Below are 21,313 nucleotides of genomic sequence, written 5' to 3'. Positions count from 1 at the left end.
CAGACAGCGGAAAGTCCTTAAGGGTGAACAGAGTACGGTCGCAAAGTTTTTACGCGCGCTTAGCGAGGAGGAAAGAAATGAATTTGAACCGCACGCAAGAGTTGCTTGTCATTGGGAAATACATTGTATTCCTGTATATTTGAATATGCGGTTTTCTCTAACCAAAAGCTTATTTAAAGTAGCTTAACCTGTTCGATTTTTACCGATAAGTGTTGCAATGCGTGCTTCCTCGTTACATTCATTTGATATTTCATTCTTGTGCGTATCTGCATATAACGGGGTTTAAGAATATTGTCCGTTACGGTATGTAAATAATATTCAACCTTTGGTCTATGATACCATGACGACGAAAAAAGTGCAAAAATAATGCCGGAAATACTTCGGTTGAACATTGAATGAAACACATGGTTGGCTGCCCAAAAAAGCCTCTACCGTATCGCGATGTAACATTGAAACGCGATGAAATTAACTGACTTTATTATTAGTTAAAACTCTGTCGAAACGATGGACGAAATTTTTCAACGATTTGTAACAAAACGAAAATACCAGCGTCGATCCATGTTTCCGGGGCTCGGGTCAAAGAAGTTTTAATTCACCCTGGCATATGTGCTCAAAGAAGTCAACGACCCATTACCGTTCTCAGTTGAACTCATAAGGCAATGTTACTTTCATTTCACCTGCCACTCTCGAGCAACAGAGAAATCTCGCGTGGCTGTGATATTGACGCGTTATAATATCAGGAATCTGTGATACGTGTACAAGACGTCTGACAGCCGACAGCAGCTTACAATATCCAAGCCTAATTGCACTGATCCGAAGACCTGTTAAGGAGATACCGTGACCGCGCAAATAGGTACCGATCAATCGATACTTGTTCCGGGGATTAGACACGAGCTGATCCTGCTTTCCGCGATCCGATTCTCAAAGCGCACGAGGATATAATAGCAACACTGGAATTGAATCGGATCAATTCTGAGCGTTGCGATGGATACACGTAGCATACGTATGTATTCGTATCTCACAGCGCAACGAAGTACGCGAAGCTGCGAATATCGATACGTGTAATTTACTCCTGATGAGATTCGGACGATCGAAGAATACGGTGGAAACGACAGAACTCGCAACAAAAGTACGAGAAACAAGGAGAATATCTTCGATATCGATCACCTTGACGTACGTTGGAACTCATAACTTACCATATAAATCAGGCCCGTATGGAACAATCGGATCGATGATCCTTGAACCAATAGGACAATAAACGCCCGAAGCAGTTCACGCTTTATATTCGATGTGAGTATCGATTCACGGTGAGAATCGTCGAAACGTCACAGAAGCTCATGCGTAAAGGCAGCTTCATTGACACGGACACCTTCCAATCAAAATAGTGTCAATCTCAGATCTGACATCGACAATCTGAGCAGCCGATATTACAACATAATTTCCAACAAACATTTGAGTTAATTCTCTCTTCGCAGCAAAGGATCGAACACTTGGAACTAGTTAAATTTGTTGGCGCCACGATGATGACACTATGTTTCCCTAGAAATAGAACTATGCTTGACCTTCCCTTCACATCATTATCGACGCGGGATCCATATTCCCTTTCTTTGTCCCTCGATCCTGTGTGACCTTGCGTCTTGTATTGACACCTATTATTGTTCAAATAATCTGCCGAACACCAGTTGAATAATGTCACCGCAAGAACCGGACAAATAATCGGCATCCCTCCTTCGATACTGGTAAACATTTATATTTTTTTTTAACAATTGATGTCGATGGGTTATGATGTGAAGGTTAACTATAATTTGTTATTATTTAGAAGATGACTGTCCTACCTTACGTGGAAATTGTTCGTCTCTGACGGATAATACCTTGGATATGGAGTCCCGATTATGTTTTTCAAAAATTCTAAATTCTATTGCTGCTGCAGTTATAATTTCCTTTCTCATAGAAAATTTCACCCCAGTATGAGGCTTACCGCGTAAATTAATGTAAGTAATCTTTAGTTCGTGACAATTGTTGTAAATGAATATGTAGTCATAAATTAGCATGTTTGTTATCAATAAACTCTATCCATTTTTTTTTGGAGAGGGCCTCCCTAAGGGCCCAAATGTAAAAATTTATTTTCGGCTTAATGACCTGTGACACTCAGAAATCTTACACCTTCTAATCAAACTATATCCCGTTCCATTGTTTGCTAGCGCATAGGTATACTATAATCGATTATCGATTTATTCCGGTTGTGTAAAACGTGTTCACCGCATGTAAAGGCGAATACCGTATGTAAAAATGTGGGAAAGTTCGAATCCAAGGCTACGCCCCTCGAATAATTTTTACACATACTAATTGGTCTGAGCTCACCTGGGTGAATGTTTCCCAATGGTACGTATTCGGCTTTAACGCCTGAGCATTAGAACTATGATACCTTTGGTAGATTGGCTCACGTGACTTGGAACTTACCTGAAAGCAGAAAGAAAAAATATACGTTCATTACATACGTTGGAGAAAAGACTAGAAAATGCAGTAATAATAGAACATATTTTGAAGTTAGTGACCGTTGGAGGATTAATGATAGGTAATTTTCGTCGCGTGATGGTCAATTGAAGAGAAATTTTTGCTTGAGCAATGTTTTATTGCCACGTTTCGATCGGGCTGCAGCCCATCATCTTCTTTTATCCGCATAGATGTATCAGTAATAATGGAACATCATATTTCTGGTGAAAGTAGCTGCTAGATACTATTTTCGTCTAGGCGTTACCAGAGGGAAATTTTGTTCAACTATCTTCTTCCTCAGCAAATGCTAGACAATTGTTTTTCCTGTCTTTGATAATGAAAATTATAACCTGCATCGTACTCAAGATCCTTTTCTTATATTACACGTCTCATCGCCAGTTTCCAACGAAGCGGAATTAGCCCAGTCAATTACAAGAATTACACGTTGTCAATGGTTGAAGTTGAGGTCTATATCTTTTCTCTTTCTTCAGTATTAATCAAACGCTTCACGAATTCTATAGCGATCAACACTGTAGAAAAACATACCTAAATGAGAAACTGACGAGAGCGATACTAAATATCAATCTAATTTTTGCTGTTATTTCGTGCAAATTAACAAAAAGCTAAGCGCAAAAGGAATAGTCTACCTATGAATACGACTGTGAAAATGATATTCCCATTTTCATTTACCTCGGTACCAGTGTTTAACCCTTTCAGTTACGTAAGCCACGATAGTGACACTCTGTTTTTCACTCTTTTTTTTTTTTGTTTTTTTTTGGGTTACTGAAATGGTTAAAAACAAGAAGGTGAATCGCGAGCGCGACGATAAAATAAATGACGCATTCACTAATTACTTCCGATGTAACTTTCATGTTGGCTCGCAATCACGATGGTGACGAACGTCTGTCTTCTCGATCAGTCAGTCAGTCACACGTCATGAGAGACGGCGCAAGTTAGCACGTCTCGATTGATGTTTACACATTGTTCCTTCCTTTACCCCCGATGTAAATACATAGACAACGTGTGTATCCCGAGCCCACATTCTCGTTGGGGCTAGACCAGCCTTTGCATTCATGAATATCTTATTCAAATGTAAGACAGCGAAACCTGAGAGCGACGGAGGTTGCCTCAAAGACGCTAAGAGATTGGAAACATAAGGCGTCGCTCTAATCTTCGTATTGACTTATCTCTTACTTATGCCAGGTGCGCGGTCTACATTTCCCTCATAAGTTTAGAGGAATGTGGAACAGAAAGATCTTAATCATTCGCCTCTAATTGTTCAGAAAAGATGCTTCTGTCGAAAGGACTTCTCATTTTTGTCACCCGAAGACCGGAATCTGATTGATTTTTATTTATGACAGCAGTTCTTCCATCGACTACCTACACATATGATATGTGCGTATAACGATCGTTAGTTTAATATGACATCTCGGAATTCATGACTTTGACATGGCAATAATTATACTTTGGACAGTTAGTTTCATAATATTTTACGGATATATGCTACACCGCACAGATATTTCCATCTTCAAACCTCTTTTCGGGAACGCACTTTCACTCAACGCTGTCATCCTACCTAAGCACTCAATTATAAAACTCGATATTCTTTTCATGTTTAGATAACGAGAAAAAAAGAAACAGGCAATATTTGCGACACAATCTTTCAACTTTTGACTGTGTAATTTCCGAATAAAGATGTCGCGTTGGGGCAATCAAGCAAGGAGCGAGGGGGAATGGGAGGCAAAAAATTAATTATTTCAATCACGTTTTGATCTCTCTTTAATGAGCTTGCTTAGATTTCGCATCAAGAGGTTACACGTACGGGATTAACCACGCTTGTGACGGTAAGTCCGAGGCGGTCAGTTGTGTTTGAAATTTTAATTGGGCACGGGTGGACGATTAGAAAATAATGAAACAGGACGTCGTTCCTTCAGGCGGATTCCAGCAGTTTCGCATATTTCAAATCTGTCTGCTAAGCCAAACTGACTGTGTTATAATTCGAAATTTAATTACAAAGGCTGAACCGCTGGCGCCGGTAGAGCTTTTTTAGCTTGCGAACCTTTTTAGCTGGGCAAAACACGTACCATCGCAATTACGTTCCGGTACCAAGGTCTTGGGCGAAAAGTAGATGTTACTTTCCGTTTGTCTCGAGCTTATCCGCGCGCGAGGATTTGAATGCCGCGTGTCCGGCCGTGACGTGCTGAGGAAGGATCGAGCTTTGTTTCGGAGTTTGGTTTTCATCTCCGAGTTTCGAAGCTCATGAAAAGCTTCGTTGCGTGCATCGGCTCGAGGTTTATCGACCGTATGTGCCAGCCTACTGGGAGCTTTTGCGTTCTGCCCCAGGGGAGCTTTTCGATATTCCTCGATAAGGTAGGTTCCTGAGGTACTAACCGCCAAGCACCTTTTATCCAACGGTTCTTACCGAGGATACGATCAATACTCAGCCATGCGCACTCGTCTACACCTGTACGAATTCATCCTCAGAATATTCGGGATGCCACACTGGATGTTACGTGGATTTGGATAAGCTTCAGATACTTTATTATAAGGTAGAAAGAAACAAATGTGTTTCGTCAGTTTCATTTCAAAATTTCTGCGCAGAGTTTGAAAACCGATATCAAGGTCTATAAATAAATTTAAATTTTCGTTAATCGTCAATTTTCAAACATTTTTGTGCATTCTGCGAAAATCCGTACTGTCCCGTTTTGTCGAATACATCAATGTGAAGCTATCTGAAACAACATTAATTTGACCTAGGGATTTGTATTTATGATGAAAATACATAAGACGAACACTATGTTATAGACTTTACTTCGAACGAATCGCAAATCGCGATTTTCTTGTCCGCATCCGAATTGATCATTGACCTTGGGTTACCTAAGTCAAATTAAAAAAAAAAACATGCAATTAGTAAGTTGTATGAACCAGTTGCAAATGTTAAAAGGTGACGGAATACCAATTTTCAAATTAAATACTGAAAATATGACAGTCGACCACTTACCATTAATTGATGGTATTAAACCCAATGTCAGCAGACCCTAAATAAAGAAATAGTGTTATAGGGTGTGTAATGTTTCTATGTTTCAAACGGGAAGAGGTAGGAGAGTAAATTAGAAAAATAAAGGACGAATAAATAATAATCTGTAGGTTTAATGAGATATAATTCCGTAATTTTCAAGCTTTGATGATCGTTCCAAAAAGCTACGACCTTGGCCGATCGCAAGTGGTTGATGGATGGCAGATTAAGGGCTCATTTATGGACCGCTTGCCTCAGGTTTCGGCTGCTTGGTGCTTTTCGTGTTCCGAGGTTGGATTACGAAATTACGGCAGCAAGCTCCATTCACTGATGTGATTTTACACGAAGTATAAGCTACTAGCTGTGCGAAGCTTTGCCGGTCGAAAATGTAACCATGGACTAATTACGTCTGCGTGCGCTATCCAAACTTGTTCCTTACTATTTCGATAAGATAACTTCGCTACACCAATTTGTGATTCCACTGTAGAGAATTCTTTATAAATAGACAGCTCGCGTTGATTTGCCACTATCAGTAGTTGCAGTGTGATGGTGATTACTCTTACCGTGATTCATTCGAAAGACGGTTTATGTCAAGTCGAAAAAGAATTTCTTACGTCAAATACCTAAACGGATCTCATAGAGCACAGTAACGAAAAATCAAATTAAAAAAGAACAATTTTATCGGCAAACCGTGAAAATGGTGAGTGATTTAGTTACACACAACTTAAGACAACTTGATGGATGACTCGTTTCCATTTTTCTTATACACTTTGGGTTTTATAACTTTATCCATTCAACTGATTGGGAGCTGAATTTCGACCTCATTTCGATAACTTGAGATTTACTTAGTTGTCGGCGATAACGTAAAACGGTATCTGACTTTTACATCGATTCGGTCATGTCGCTAACTTACGAGGTTGAAATTAGTAACGTTAATGTATCGAAACGTTGAAACAAAAACGACTATTTTCCACTTTTAAAATACCTGAAGAAGTTGAATTCACAAAATCTGAGTACGTTGATGTTGTATTGACAGTTTACTAAATTTCAAGCAATTCCAATGTTGCAAAATAACGACTTTTTCGAAAGATGCATCATTACAATAACGATACAAACATCAGCCTGGTGCGAACTCTTCACTTCGCAGAGTCATTTAAGAAAAACGTTACGATTATGTACTGATTTATCGATCGATGCATTCGTAGCAAAATATTTACAGCCTACGTACTGTAAGAAGGGTCAATAAAAATGGAATTAAATAAAGTAGGCAGGACAGAGACGGCGTGTTGCGGTTTAAAATATTATTTTATTTCGAGCAGTATATAATAAATGTCTCGAATCGTCCATACAGCACGGGGTCTCGTGTTGAACTGTCGTCTTATTAATTATCTCTCGATTCATGCTCCGGAATGCGCGGTATGCGGTAAACACATTTCGATACCTATATGTTTTGTTCTGATCATTAGGCGAGCGTCGTAACGGCTATTCCGACGCTCACAGTACACACGGGATTTAAAACTACACGAATTTCCCAACGTTACATTCACTGTTTGAAAACTGGTAAAAAATGTTGTAAAATTATTTCCAGACTGATTCGAGGTTCACAATTGAGAACAATATACTCAAGGGTAAGGTCGTTCCCGGATCTCCGTCCGAATACGCCAGTTTAGGAGAACTCGTACTACATAAACTGGAAAAACATCCGGAATTCGTAGGACAGGTGAATATACGTAATACGCCATTTTTACATATCTTCCAACCGGACGTGTTGTAATTTTGCAATCTATGGCGGAAGTATCAATAACCGATCAGGGTTTTCCTTGAAGAGATTCGTTGTAGTCATAAATACACGAGTATTTGTTTTGACGCGTTGGAACACGAGCTTTCAGGTTGATGCTGTAACTGACGAAGCACGCACCTTCGAGAAGATGCGGGACAGAAGCGTGAGATGTGCTTTGTGGATGAAAGCAAACGGTTTGCTCCCAGGAGACGTTGTTATGATTTGCGATCACCATCATTTGGATCTTGCAATGCCGTGTTTAGCAGCCCTGTACCTTGGGGCCATCTTCAATCCCTTACACGTTGATGTGACCGGAGGTAAGTTTCGTAACAGTCGAATGGTTGACGAAACCGCTGATAAGTCTCGTTAAAACAATAACAGCGGCAACCAAAGTGTGTATTACGTACTTTAATTCATATCTCAATGTAAAATTGGACGCGTTACACATACAACTTCATGGCATAATAATTATGAGTACACTTGACGCAAAGTCAAGACTTATAAAGGCCGTACACGTACCCATGCAACGCGCGTGCTTAGTTGCGACGTAATACCGACAAACTTAACTCTCCGCCACATAGGGCTTTTCAAAAGATTCCGAAAAATTCAGGTAATCAGTTTCGGGTGCTTACTTGACATTCCAATGGTTTGCATTGCAAAATTTTCAATCAGTTGATTAGTGGAAATTGTTAAAAAATGAAAAATTGCAGAGAGCCCATTTCGCAAAAAAATCTCAGTAACAAATAGTTGTTAAGAAAAGATATTCTAGGGTTAAACCTGACGTTATGATCTTTCAATAAAATCTACTCCCATTGGGCTTCACTTAAAAAACTCTATTCATTTCGACACCTCGATATGGGCTATTTTTTAAGGTGCAATATTCTGTAAAATTAAAATATTTCTCTCTTTTTTTTCTCACTTAGAAATATTCAGTAATTTAAAAAAAACATTCAGGTAATTTTAGATGTTTACTTAATATTTCAATAGTTTTCGTTAAAAAATTTGTACTTAATTAATAATTATAAATTATTTACGCATTATACCGGAATTTATGATGATTTTTCACTGCAAATGATTGTTTTTTAGTAAGATTTACGATTATATGTTAGAAATGTCAAAACTAGTGAGAAAATAACAATTCCAGATCAACCCGAATGTATCGGTAAAATAAGCACCCGAAAACACCACTTTGTGATACGATAGCTCACTGAAAACTTTTTTTCTTTTAGGTTAGGTTTATGGATTACGTATTGAAGTTTTAAAATGAATAGGAAAATACAAACTTTGGACCTAATTCAATTTCGGCAAATAGTAACACCGCCGGCCAATATGGAAGATTTCGTCCTGGCTGTAACTTCTAGCGTCCCGTACTTGATAACGATCCGGTAAAAAATGGTGCATTTTTGCATTTGTAGGTACTTATGAGGCTTGAAAGTTGTTTGTTTTTTTTTTTTTTTGGAGGGGGGGGGGAGGCTATGCCCTCGCGCTGCTCCCGAGATACCGAAAAGTGAGAAAGTCAGGGTGGACGATATCGTCCATGTTGGCCGATGGAAGGTTAACGAGTGTTCAAAAAAGCAGTGGAATAAGAAAAACAGAATTCAGGCTGTAGATGAATAAAGTTTGCTACGTGTAACGAAAACATGATTTCAACTAGCTCTTCGACATTAAAAATGCTGAAATTATCCTTCTAGAGGACCTTTACCGTATGATGAAAATCACCACTCCGAAAATGGCATTCGTCAACGAAGAATTAGCTGGAATCTTTGCCGAGGCGATTGAGAAAATGACGGTAGACATAAAACTTGTTACGTTTGGTCGACGTACGGGTTTTTTACAGTTCGAAAAAATAATCACTGAACAAAAAATCGACGAAGTCCAGAACTACAGATGCACACCGATCAAAAGTTCTAATGAAACTGCAGTAATCGTGTGGACTTCTGGGTCCTCGGGTGTTCCGAAAGGTGTTGCATTGCCCCACTCAGCTATCCTGGGGCGTTTGAAGGGCCCTGCAGTTTACGGCGCTAATGCGCTAAATTTCACGAGTCTAGGATGGCTGAGTGAAGTACTCAGCATGCTCGAACCTATAGTCACAAATGAGACCAGGTTTTTAGCACCGACTTTCGAAGAGTACACAGCATGCGCACTCATCGAAAAGCTTAGAGTAAGTTATGGAATGCATTCAATGTAATTGAAATAGCTTGACGTCACACGAGTGTAAAATGATACGTACATGTCTTGTTGCAGACAGTGAGCCTTTTCTTGAGCCCCTTCATGATCAATAGATTAATAAGGTCAGATGCCTTGGACAAGTACGACCTCTCCAGTCTTCGGCGCATCATTACCAGTGGATGCAGTCTGTCGGTTGTGTCTCGAAAAGCCTTGAAGAAAAAGGTACCGCACGCTTTGATCGCCGTTATATACGGCATGTCCGAAACCGGTGGTGCTTTCTCAGTTCAGGATAATGAATCGAAACCTACATCAACTGGTGTTATTCTACCGAATCGCCAACTGAAAGTAGTTGATCCTGATACCGGCCGGGTACTGGGAGCCAATCAAATGGGTGAACTATGTTTGAAGACTTGCAGCATGATGAAATATTACTGGAAGAATCCGGAGGCTACAGTTAGTGTTCTTGACGAGGACGGTGAGTTGGCTTAAAAATTTTCGAGGGAATGTTTCGACATTCGTAAGGTTTGACTTCTGGCTTACATTCCAAAGACGTTGCCATTCGAGTTTTTTTCGTAGGATGGTTGCACTCGGGTGATCTTGGCTATTATGACGAGGATGGGGAGATTTTCGTCGTAGATAGATTGAAAGATTTGATCAGCTGCCCGGAATATAACGTATGTCCAGCTGATATCGAAAATGTGCTTCTATCTCATCCTGGAGTCAAGGAGGTAGCAGTTGTAGCCATGCCGCATCCTGTAGATATCGAGCAGCCTATTGCTTTTGTGGTTAGAACCGATGCATCAATAGTCGACAAACAGGTACCTTATACTTATTTTTCGTACGTTGGTGATGTTGGTGTATATTCTCCATTAAAGCCAATTACTCCCCGGTCTGCTATCCAACACAGTGATTCATCGATATAGTATCGCATTTTATATACACTCTAAAGTTGTCACCGACAATAAGATTAGATTGTAACTTAATTGCCGGAGAGTGAGGATCTAGATGTGGATGTGAGCAAACCGATAAATGAACACTCCAGCGAACACGAAACTATTAGAAATTGTTAAAACTCCTCGATTCGATTTTCAGGTTACAGAGCAAGAGTTGATTGACTTTGTCGCTGCAAAATTGCCTGATGGTAAACGGCTTCGTGGTGGTGTTAGATTTTTGGAGCACTTACCGAAAACCTCAACCGACAAAGTTCGTCGCAGCGAACTACGGGAATTAGCAAGACGTATTGCGCTGACATAAAAACATCGATTGCAATGTTTGTAATGTGTAAAGAATCAGACGTTGGTTGTAACTGTAGTATAAGCTCGTTTCGTTCATCAAAGGCCGCTAATAAAATATACGAGTCGAAAGAGTTCTGACTGTACAAGCTGTGTAAACATATTTCCCTTTATGTTTCAACGCTTCGAGAAGTTTCATTTTATCGTAATTTTCCACAAATATTCCTTGAAAGAGCGTCTTACCTTTTCAGGGTCAAGAAAAAATTGTTTGTCAAGGTTCAAGTGAACTTATAATTAGCTCAAACTTCAAGACCAAGGAAAAAATAGTTTGACAAGGCTCTGTATTTCATCAAGTACGATTATAGTGATAAAACTCACATCCCCGCGCTGAGGTTTACGCTCGAGTTAACAGAAGGAGCATCTCAAAATGATTTCTGACCTGCGACGAAAGCGTTCAAATAAATACAACGCAGAGTGGAACAGAGGGAGCCGAAGTTCAGTTCTTCTAATACCGTGAAAGACGGTACATAATACGTAAAAGGGAGAACGAGAGGGTGGAAGATGGAAGCGAAATCGGAGGGGAAGGTCGGGAGAGGGGGTGGGGTAAAAGGGTATGATAAGAACCCTCTAGGTGGGACCCCCACCCCTCGAAACAATAGGCCAGAGGTTTGGCTGAACGAAGAGCGTTCCAGGGAGCCGGGGTGCCAGGGTAGTGACGTCAGCGCCCGGGGGATGAGCCGGGGGAGGGAGGTAAGCGACGTGACGTCACTGGCCCAGGCCACAGCAGCCTCCGCAGCATCGATCAGGGCAAGTCAAGGGAAGAGGGAATATCGCTAATAGCTTCGCCCCTCCTCCGCGTTGCCCGTTCCACGCAGGAGGGTACGTCGGTATGTGTGTAATGTATTATAAATAATCGATGAACAAATTCAAGTTTCCATACCACGTGGAGGCTTGCGGATGCGAGAGACAATTCCGTCAGTTTAACGATAATCGGTGATTCTGATATGACCAAAGACAACGCATTGAAGGTATCCGTTTTATGCTAGTTGTACGTGTTGAACGGGAAGAACGTGAATTTTTATTGCTGCGATCCGATTGTTGCGACAAGCCTTTGGGTCCGACTCACCGTGAATGGTAGTCAATAATCAATGAATGTGAGAAGACTCGGCCGTCGGTGATCTCGAGTAAAGAAAGTAGTCGATAAGCTATAAGAATATGGGGAACCGAAAGGAAGAGGAGAGTGACATAAAGATGAAGAAGAAGAAGCGTTGAAGAATTTCCTGCTTCGTGGAAAAAACGTAACTTTGTCGACGGAAATCAGCCACCTATCCTTCGCGGTCGAATGTTTAAACGGAGAATATAGTACGCGTAGTATAATACGTACCAATGTATACATTCGATGAGCTGTATTGATCCTCACTTTTCCGCAAGGTTGTATAATACAGCGACTGGAGAAAAATGTGCAAACCAGAAAATGGAGAAGAAGAAGAAGAAAAGCATAATTCTGCCAAGAAATCGGGGAACGAGATTCTACCTTGTCAACTATTTTTGCTAGTCGAGATTCGGTCGTAAAGTGGCGAAGGTTTTTAGGCCCGATGCCAAGTATCGCAGACACCGTGAAGCGTGAGCGTATATCATAAGGGTCAACTGCCGTAGGAAATGCTAGAGGAGACCTAGACAAAGGATGTAGCCTAGTTCCTACGCTATACGGATCTTCACGCCTGGAAAGTCAAGAACTCGCGAATGGCCATCGTCGAGCGAAGGAGCGACGCAGCATTTCGGACAGACGTTTGGTCAATTGGCCGTTGCGAGTTGGTCAGGCTTGGGTCGAACAAGTTGAAGAGGACCTAGAAGAGTCGGCTGAGGACTCGGAAATAGAAACCGTCAGTTCACCTTTTATTCCCTCTTCATTTCGTTCCTTCTCTCTTCAATTGGACCGGTTTCCGCAGCGCAGTTTTAATTTTCAGGAACGCGATCGAGTTATCCGAATAATCTGACGGTCGAAATCTGTGCGTGAATTCGAAACCATATTTTCAGGGTCTTATCGTTGAAAGATGACTCGGGATCTGTAACGTATTGTGAAGATACGTGCCAGCCGAGATCGCGGTTGAAGTGAAAGGAACGAGGGAGGCGGTGATTTTTTGTTTTGCAACACCGTGGTCTTAAATCGATCACGAATTGATTACAGAAACTGCCCGAGGACTGTATTTGTTTAGCGTTATTGGTAATGTGAATCTAGATCCTCGTAAGTAATTTTAAATCCTTGGTGTGACGTAATCGTTGGTACCGTAATTGGTACTACATAAATCGTTCTAGATACTTTTAGTCGCTATATCATGATGCGGTTTACTTGTTCCCGTTCAAAAGAAGATCCAAGGCGGATAAAATTATTGCTAGTGCGAATTCGTTCACACCATTGAATCGGGAATCACTGCGCGAACAATAGAAATGAAAACCTATCGCCAAGTTCGTAACACTTTTCTACTTTTCGTTCGTCTACGCGATTGAATCAGGAATCATTGCGTGAACAACAGAAATAAGGACCTATCGCTGAGATCGTAACACTTTTCAGATTTTCCCCGTCGACTTTATTCGTACTCCGCATCTGACAAAATAAAATAAAACTCGAACACTGCGCGTATTCCGACTAATCACGCGAAGAAGGATTTATGGATGTAAATTGGGATTTCGAATATGGGATTCGGAATATAATAAAATAAATCGTTCAATTTGAATCCTCCATTTTTTCATTAAAATTTCTATGGGACCACAAAAAGCAGACGCGATAATCTTTCAATTTGGTTTTAATCGACCGTCGTCGACAAGCGGAGAAAATAAAAGTCAGAACAAAAGTGAAACGACACTGAGGTGGGGGGGCAGCGAGCGAATAAATTGTATATCGATTACGCGAATTACTGTGCAGTGCTTTACAGGTTCGTTGATAGGCGTTCGGTTTTTGCACGTGTATGTAAATCTGCCTAGCCGACACGTGTGCAAAGTGTTCGAGTAACTACAAACCAAATTGAACGGGTCGATGTGACCTAATTAAGTTTTGCGAAGCTCGTGACGTTCGTAAGCGACTCTGACGTCGCGTGCCTGGATAAGATTTGTCCCTTCACCGCTTCTATGTTTTATACGCGAGTACTTAGAATTATTCCTTGATTCTCCTCCCTTCACTGGATTGTAACTTCGTAGCTTGCCGAAAATTTGTTACGAGCGTTTTGAATAATTACGTAGCAGCGTTCCGTCGTATAGCGTTGTTTTGGATCCGCAGCGGAAATATTAGCTTGATGAAAATTTGAAATTTGAAATGTAATTCTCGACTGTTGGAAATCAGATGAATTTACTGTAGTGAAGAAATGAGATGGAACAAGGATCTTGGGAGTACATGTTTAACAGTCCCTCGAGACGACTCGTGACACAAATTGGACACATTATCGCGCACTTTATTGCGAAATATATCGCTTTAGATTTGGCACAGATTGCGAAAGTCACGCGATTCTTAAATTCGTTTCACTTAATCGTTGGATTAGATTTTTTTTATGGAAGATTCATGCGTACTTTATACTATAAACCGTGAGCATTAACAACGTTTTTTTTTCGAATACAAGAAGACCTCTTCACCTATAATTCATACAATTTTGCCGAAATACAGTGTACAACAATTTTCATAATATATTTTGGCATCAATCATAAGTGGTTATTCGGCTAGGTATCGCGTGCTAGGGAACAGGCACAGCATTCGATTCAATTAACAATTCGATCCCTAATAAATATATTACCTTTGACAGGCGAGTGATACGAAGAAATCGCTTCCGAAATAATTTCCTGAGGGTGAAATATCCCCGATTTAATAATGACCCACCGTCACGTCCACCATATCCAATATCGTAATAGAAAAATAGCTCGTCGCGGTCACGACGATTCGTCTATGTATTCGCTTGAGTGTGGGGAACGCGATTAGGTTGTAGAATGTACATTTTTCACAACAGTTCCGAATTGTTTTTTTTTTTTTTTTTGTGTGTTTCTACCTCTTTACATTTTATTCTTCAGTCATAATTGATATCCGTACAGAACACCGTTCTAGAGTCGAAAACAGAATTTTAGCTGACCTAACACGGTGTATCCCCCTCAAAATCCGATTCACATGTGAATTATACCGTGTTCTGAATGTGGAACAACGTTTAATCAAAGGCATGCAATACAATTACATTCCATTTTACCCCTCAACGTTATTCCACGTAAACGATAAATTGGCAAAATAGGTTAATTTTCACATTCACTGGGACGGGGTTACGGTCGCAAATGGAATTTGTCAAGCAGAGACCAGATTACGTCTCATCGACGATACAAACCTTGTCGAGTAAATTTAGAGTGAAATTGCGTCTACGTACCTAACATTCGAAATTTATAGCGAATATACTGTTGCGTAAGAATTAGATCGTTTATATACATTTGCGAGTTTGAACGCTTGAGATATTTGCGAACGTATGAATTCACAGGCTTTCCATCACTGGCAGAAAAGTATTTCAGGGGGTGAGATCGCATTAGAAAAATATAACTGCGACTAATGCCGTTATATTGTCTTGTATATTCAATGACAGGAATTCAACGAGAAGAACGAAGCGGTAAATATTGCCTAATCGTAATAATTTTATACAATTTTACAAACAGCAGGGTTTTATTGTACTTTTTCGATTAGTCTAAATTCGACACCAATGCTCACTACGCTTTCGAAATTCTGCCTATGTACGTGACGCAAATTCATTCGATAAGAACACGAAAGTTTCGGGCGCAGTTTGCCGGTTTTCACACGTAAGAAACAGACGACTTTGTTGTTCGCAGAGGCATCGCGGCGCTGGTGGGAAAAGAAGATGAAGAAATACTTGAACAAAGACGACGATCTTAAGGCAAGCGAGCCGGTTGGATAAAACTAACGGTGAAAGTGACATAACATATAAGATACGTGATTGGAACTGACCAGTTCGAAGGATGTACACGCGGTCCGCAAGGACAGCATCCACTGCTGGACCGCTTCCTCCTGCGGGCGCACCAATCCTGGCCCATTCCGGCTCCCGATTACGGCCTCACAAAATTTTCATTGCTTCTCATCATTCAATCTTTTTCCTCTCTCTTGAGTACATTTTTGCCTTTCGGGCACCGAAGTTTATACCTTTTTATTCTCAAAGGGCAATTTTTGCTCTCGCAAATTTTCAATATACCGCAAACACACGAATTTCTCGGAATGCCGACGGCACGACGCCTAGTTCCATCCTTCGGTGCCGTCACTCTTGATCTGGCGGTACGAATACAGTTGATTCTGAGATTTCTATTTCATTCGAGGAAAATACCGTGGAGCTTGATCGTGGAAGACGTTTGAATTCAGAGGGGCAGAAATATGCCAATTTTCGTTGCGGGAGTCTCGATCCTGCGACCGATGCATCGAAAATTATGCGTACAACACAATATGTGCGAGAAATCGAAGGTTAAAGCATGCAATGAATTATACGATTCGCTTTTTGCTGTGGTCAGTCTGTCGTTAATAATTCTTAGTAGTTGTTTCTAGTTTTTCGATGATTTCTTTATTGTCGTTGCGGCGTTGAATTCTGCTTCGTACTAATTGATCTACGAGGAATTCAATATCACGTTTCACGTTGCATTTTTATTATTTATTGATTATTTTGATTTTTTCCAATCCTCAACTTGTATGTATCCCGATAATTTACCAGCGTTTAAGTTGTCTCTACAAATGTTGTGTAATTTTAGTATATTATGTTATCACTTGTGTATTAGGCTGTGAGCTTAAACGGACTTCTTCAATTTCAAAATTATTGCATACCGGGTTTTAGCGATGATTTTTTTCGAGTTTCAAGTAGGATATTAAAGACGCTGCCAAGTGATTATTCCGCTTACGTGATTATCGCTGTATATGCGGAATCACTCGGGAGTTTAAAGCGTCACGCAGCTTGCGCCGATCCTATAATAATTGTACTATTAATTAATGAAAATTGCGTTTAATTACATTTATCTCACGAAAATTAATTGGCTGTACAATTTTTAGGCTTCCGTGTTCTTCAGACAGTTATTAAACTTGCAGCAATTTTTTTTACCAATAAAACGCAATTATAACATCATCCCTGAGATGATTTATCGTTATTTTTATAACTATTATTATTACTCACGTTATTTAAAGTTATTTGAAGTAAAATTAGATAGAAGATGTAACAGCAAGCACAGAGAGTTCCGTTGCCGTTGAATTGTGGACAACGGTATTGCGAAACATGCCGGAAAGACAAGATCACTTGTTATAATATATGTCACAATACGTGAAGATAAGAAGATGAAAATTTTCAACCCGTAGTAAACGGCGTAATCGTTTATTGATTATTGTCTTATACTTCGGTCACATTGCACAGATCGTCACTGGAATGATCACTTGATTAAACATCGACGCCGGAATTTCACCGATCTAAGAGACGATTGCGGATTATTTATGTCGTGAAGCAAGAACGATATAATTGTCTGTCAGAGAAGAGTTTGAGAGACGAAAGCGAGGCGGATTCGGTTAGTATTTAGATCGTTTAAGAGTTCGAGTTGAAGTCAAGGGTAGGTCAGAGTTAGAGAGAATTCTAGCCGGGCGTCGTAACGCGCACCGTCCATGGCTGTATCGACGCGAGCGCTGCGACGCGACGCCCAAGCCGACGTCGACGTCGACGTCGACGTGGAGCTAGCTATAGCTAACCGAGCGTACCTTCACCGCCTAGAGTTCAAGACCCCTAAAATCCCGGTGCTAGCCGTGCAACAATTCTAAAAACTGGCAATTTAAATCAGGGACAATTTTTCTGTGCGACAATATCGACAATTCCGTCGAAGTCAACCGGTGTTAATATCAATCTAAACGTGCTTTTTGCCCACAGCAGATCGGTTAATTCGTAATTATTCAGTTCCTCGATAGCAGAGTTCGATCTGTATATTTAATTTGATAAACTCTCGGTTTTGTTGGGCGCAGATATCGTTCACCGTGAATTAGGTGTATAATCAACGAGTCTGACGATGAATTCAATTGAATCGAATCAAATTTCAAACGGATAAATTATATTCAGAATTTCAGTCAACAGATCAGTCAACTTATCGATATATTCTGCCCCCGGCAATATGCTTACACCAATTTCGGATGAGTCTCAATATTTGAAACTATGTTTATTTTAGCCTCAAGTATAAATGGAGAAAAAAATATTACGTTGAATAACCTATCGTCAAAGTAATTAGAATATATACGTATGTATATGTATAAAGTTTGCCAATTTTATCGTGAGGAATTGTTAGCTAGAATATAATTGTTGCCGCACAAGAGATGCGTGAGAGATGAATAAATGGAAAAATATATCTAGCAAACTACGTACGTTAATCGAACAGGTTTTTTCTTGGAATAACATTTTTCATCGTGACTAAGCCTGATCGTGAGATGAATAAGCTTCGCGAATCTTTTCACTTGAATGGCTATTCTTAAAATAGCTATAATAATAAACTGTACCGTGAAAGACTTATTTCACAAAAAAAAATCCTTTTGTGCTATCTCGGCACTTGCATAAAATATCTCCTTCTCAGGATCTCCGTAACTCATCAGTTGATAACATGCTTTTCTTTGCGCATACAACGGTTAGCTATCCTATTATACCAATGTGACATTGTTACAGAAAAGAATCGATTGTACGGAATCTCAATTGACTGAAATAGCGTAAGAACGACTAAAAGTATCGGTTGTCATAGTTCGATAAATTTCTGAAAGCATCGCGTTTCGTCTCTTTTTCGTTATCTTTCTGATGCTCTCGTCGTCAAAGAGCTTGTCCTCCATCTTCTTCTGTATCCAGTCAATACCGCCCACTAGCCTCATCGGAACACTTCAAGGGAGCTTTCAGCCAGAAGGCTCCAAGTATTTTACGAACTGCTGAACTCCTTCGCCTCGATTCTTTAGACCCTCGGCAAGTAAAGGCTCAACGACACCACCGCACGACGAGGGATTCCCAAACTAAAAACGAGACTATTCCAAAAATTTCGGATTGTCCTTCATCGGAGGGAGGATTTCTTTTCGTCTGACCTAAAACGCAGAAATTCGATAAGAGAAGAAGAAAAATTACGCAGACATTTTTTTCTCATATGTTGAATTACGAGTGGTGTACAGAGACGACGAAAAGTAGGAGAGCTGTCTATTTTTGGCGAATACCGCAATTTATTCTATAAATATTCCGCATTTTAGGGAGTTGGCTCTTTGTCGATTCGATTCAACCGTTTTCGCTATGCGTTATTTTGATTTTCGATTTCGTTAATGTTTTTGAGAGCATCAGCCCAACGGAAGGCCTATTTTTAACCGACAGAAGTTCGCCGAGATCCCACTAACGGGTGAGTAACCGACGTATAAACGCTCATGTGACCGAGTACCTGGCGCGTCGACGTCTTTTCGCGTGATACGAATGACCACATGACAATTATTATCGGCCAGTGTGTCGTCACATGCCCGGTTACGCGATGCGTGTCACATGCGGCTGTCGCGATTCGCTGAACATTTGTTGTTTCATTTCCTGCAGACAAAGTTGTCGTCATTTCGTCCGACGTCCCTCGTTACATGGGTAGGATGTTCAACTCGGATATCGTACACTGGGAATTGAGCCACGACTCGTGAATGGAGAATTTAAAAACCCTAATTCAATTTTCGCGCTTTCTCGAGAAGTGGGGGTGAGCGCCACGTGGTGCATTAATATTTAAGTACCTGCCGAGCAAAGTGGGCGATCGAAACTTTCCCCCTTAATTTGAATTTGAGCCTGCGCATTATTTGCCACTCGAGGGAAGCGAGAAGATCCCTGAATACGAAATCTCATCACGCTTCTCGCCTTCCTTCAGTGAAATCTAAAACTTAAGGCACAAGACTTCAATCATCGCACCCTTCCAACATCCAGGGAAAATTAGTTTCATGATAAAAAGCAAATAGACGAAGCGCGTGGTTCTTCGCGAAATATGATCAGCAGCCACCCAATTTTTCCCAAACATTTACGGCTCCCTCTTCGGAAGCACATCGCAAGCTCTTTTCGTCGAAATTCCACTTATTATTTCTCGGCAAATCCAATCCGCTCCATCGATTCCCACAGTCGTTCCAACGATCATCTCGATGATAAGGCCGCGCTTCCATATCCGCGGCATTTCGCAAGGCCACCACCTACCGCTGGTTATTATCAGGAGGATAGGCCATACCTGTGTGCTTTGCGAGCAATCCTACCTCCACAGTCGGTAACTTACCGACTGCAGGCTTCCGTTCATTCGGTTCCACCCATAATCTCGTATCTGCAAAGGATGCATGAAAAAGCGTTCGAGAGTGTTTTTCCGATTGAAAATTTATAACGAAGGATAATCACTTTCGAATCCGTTAAGAACTTCCAAATGTCGAGCTCCAATTACGTTTCCAGTTTTCTGTTGGTTAAAAAAAAAAAATAAAACACCACGCTGTGTCCATAGTTCCATACAAGGATTACAATGAGCACATATACTGATAGGGTTTGCAATTTTTTTGAATTCACTAGAGTGTATCAGAAAAATACGTCTATGCGTCTTGCTTCTCTCTTTTTAACAAGAATTTGAGCATCGATGAGATAATGATTTCCCCGTTTTCAATTTTCGGATTTGGCCTAATATTTTTCCGCACGTTATTGCGGTCGGTTGAGAAAACTGAACGAATAGTTTGCGTTGATGCCGTTGTTTCATCCGTGCAGAGAATATAACCCTTCGCAGGATTAGGCGAACGTTGTCTTAGTAAACATACAATACCCGTCAGAAATTAATTAAGCAGCAAAGCTTAATCATAGCCGTTGCCGTAGAGGTGGAGGGCCCTGGATCTCATCCGGCAATGCAGACCGCACGTATCCGTAATGAGCGTAAAGCTTGGATATTCCACGAAGGACAGGTATTTTCAATTATTCAAAAATGTTGTTTGCGATTCTGCTAGCGCGAGTTCCTGCAAACTTTTGTCTTAAGCTCAAGTTACAGTTTGTATAATACCCGTTCGTATCATCTAAAGTGAGAATATTGACCGAAAACTTTTTTAATTATCATCACGCGGACTGAAGAGCAATATGTGGTCGATATATTTAACTCATTTGCGTTGAAACCCTTCACCAAATAATCTAATAATTTCCCTAAATTACCAGAGTTAATTAGCCAGCGCAAGAGAACGAGTTTGAATAATTGGTACAGGTGATGATTATTTATGATTTTTTAATTAACAGACCTCAGCCACGACTCGACCTACATGCTCTATTGTGTGTGAAACTTTTAGTCGACTCATTGTCAAGTTTCACGAATAAACATTCGTGTCTCCTTCGTAAGCCATTCAACCGTGCAGATAAATATGTATGCGTGTTGTGCAGAGAATTAGGGTAGAAACTTGACCCACGCTACTCATTGCAAAGACAAATCGTTGTGAGAAAAGGGCAGCAAACTCCTCACCGGGAACGAAAGCTCGGATAATCTCTAAGCGTGATTAAATTCGATGCCCATATAATATCGCGGACGCGCAGAGAACATTTTCAGAGAGTCTTAAACTTTTAATAACGTAATTCTTCCGGAGAAAGAATG

The 21,313-nt window shown here is 40.5% G+C and overlaps 2 protein-coding genes across 12 annotated transcripts in view; one reads left to right on the top strand and one right to left on the bottom strand.

The window, feature by feature from the left end:
- Window positions 1-10,810, top strand: part of LOC124181132 (4-coumarate--CoA ligase 1-like) — a 52,732-nt gene extending 41,922 nt beyond the window's left edge. Inside the window, exons 2-7 of the mRNA XM_046567395.1 lie at window positions 7,098-7,229; window positions 7,399-7,606; window positions 8,981-9,450; window positions 9,534-9,933; window positions 10,035-10,276; window positions 10,551-10,810. Of these exons, the coding sequence (XP_046423351.1) occupies window positions 7,438-7,606; window positions 8,981-9,450; window positions 9,534-9,933; window positions 10,035-10,276; window positions 10,551-10,712 (1,443 nt within the window). The 5' untranslated portion in view covers window positions 7,098-7,229; window positions 7,399-7,437 and the 3' untranslated portion in view covers window positions 10,713-10,810. The remainder of the gene's footprint in view (window positions 1-7,097; window positions 7,230-7,398; window positions 7,607-8,980; window positions 9,451-9,533; window positions 9,934-10,034; window positions 10,277-10,550) is intronic.
- The window catches only part of LOC124181131 (cAMP-specific 3',5'-cyclic phosphodiesterase), a 276,361-nt gene that overhangs the window by 92,716 nt on the left and 162,332 nt on the right, over window positions 1-21,313 (bottom strand). Inside the window, exon 1 of one of the 11 annotated variants that reach the window (XM_046567389.1) lies at window positions 15,672-16,155. The exons of the other annotated variants lie outside the window; for them this stretch is intronic. Coding sequence (XP_046423345.1) covers window positions 15,672-15,757 — 86 coding nt within the window. The 5' untranslated portion in view covers window positions 15,758-16,155. Of the gene's footprint in view, window positions 1-15,671; window positions 16,156-21,313 lie in introns of those variants that run through there. 11 annotated transcript variants of the gene reach the window in all.

This window comes from Neodiprion fabricii, chromosome 4, assembly GCF_021155785.1.
Source record: "Neodiprion fabricii isolate iyNeoFabr1 chromosome 4, iyNeoFabr1.1, whole genome shotgun sequence".
NCBI lineage: Eukaryota > Metazoa > Arthropoda > Insecta > Hymenoptera > Diprionidae > Neodiprion > Neodiprion fabricii.
Note: the sequence above shows the minus strand (reverse complement) of the source record. Positions and strands in the feature narration are given on the sequence as shown.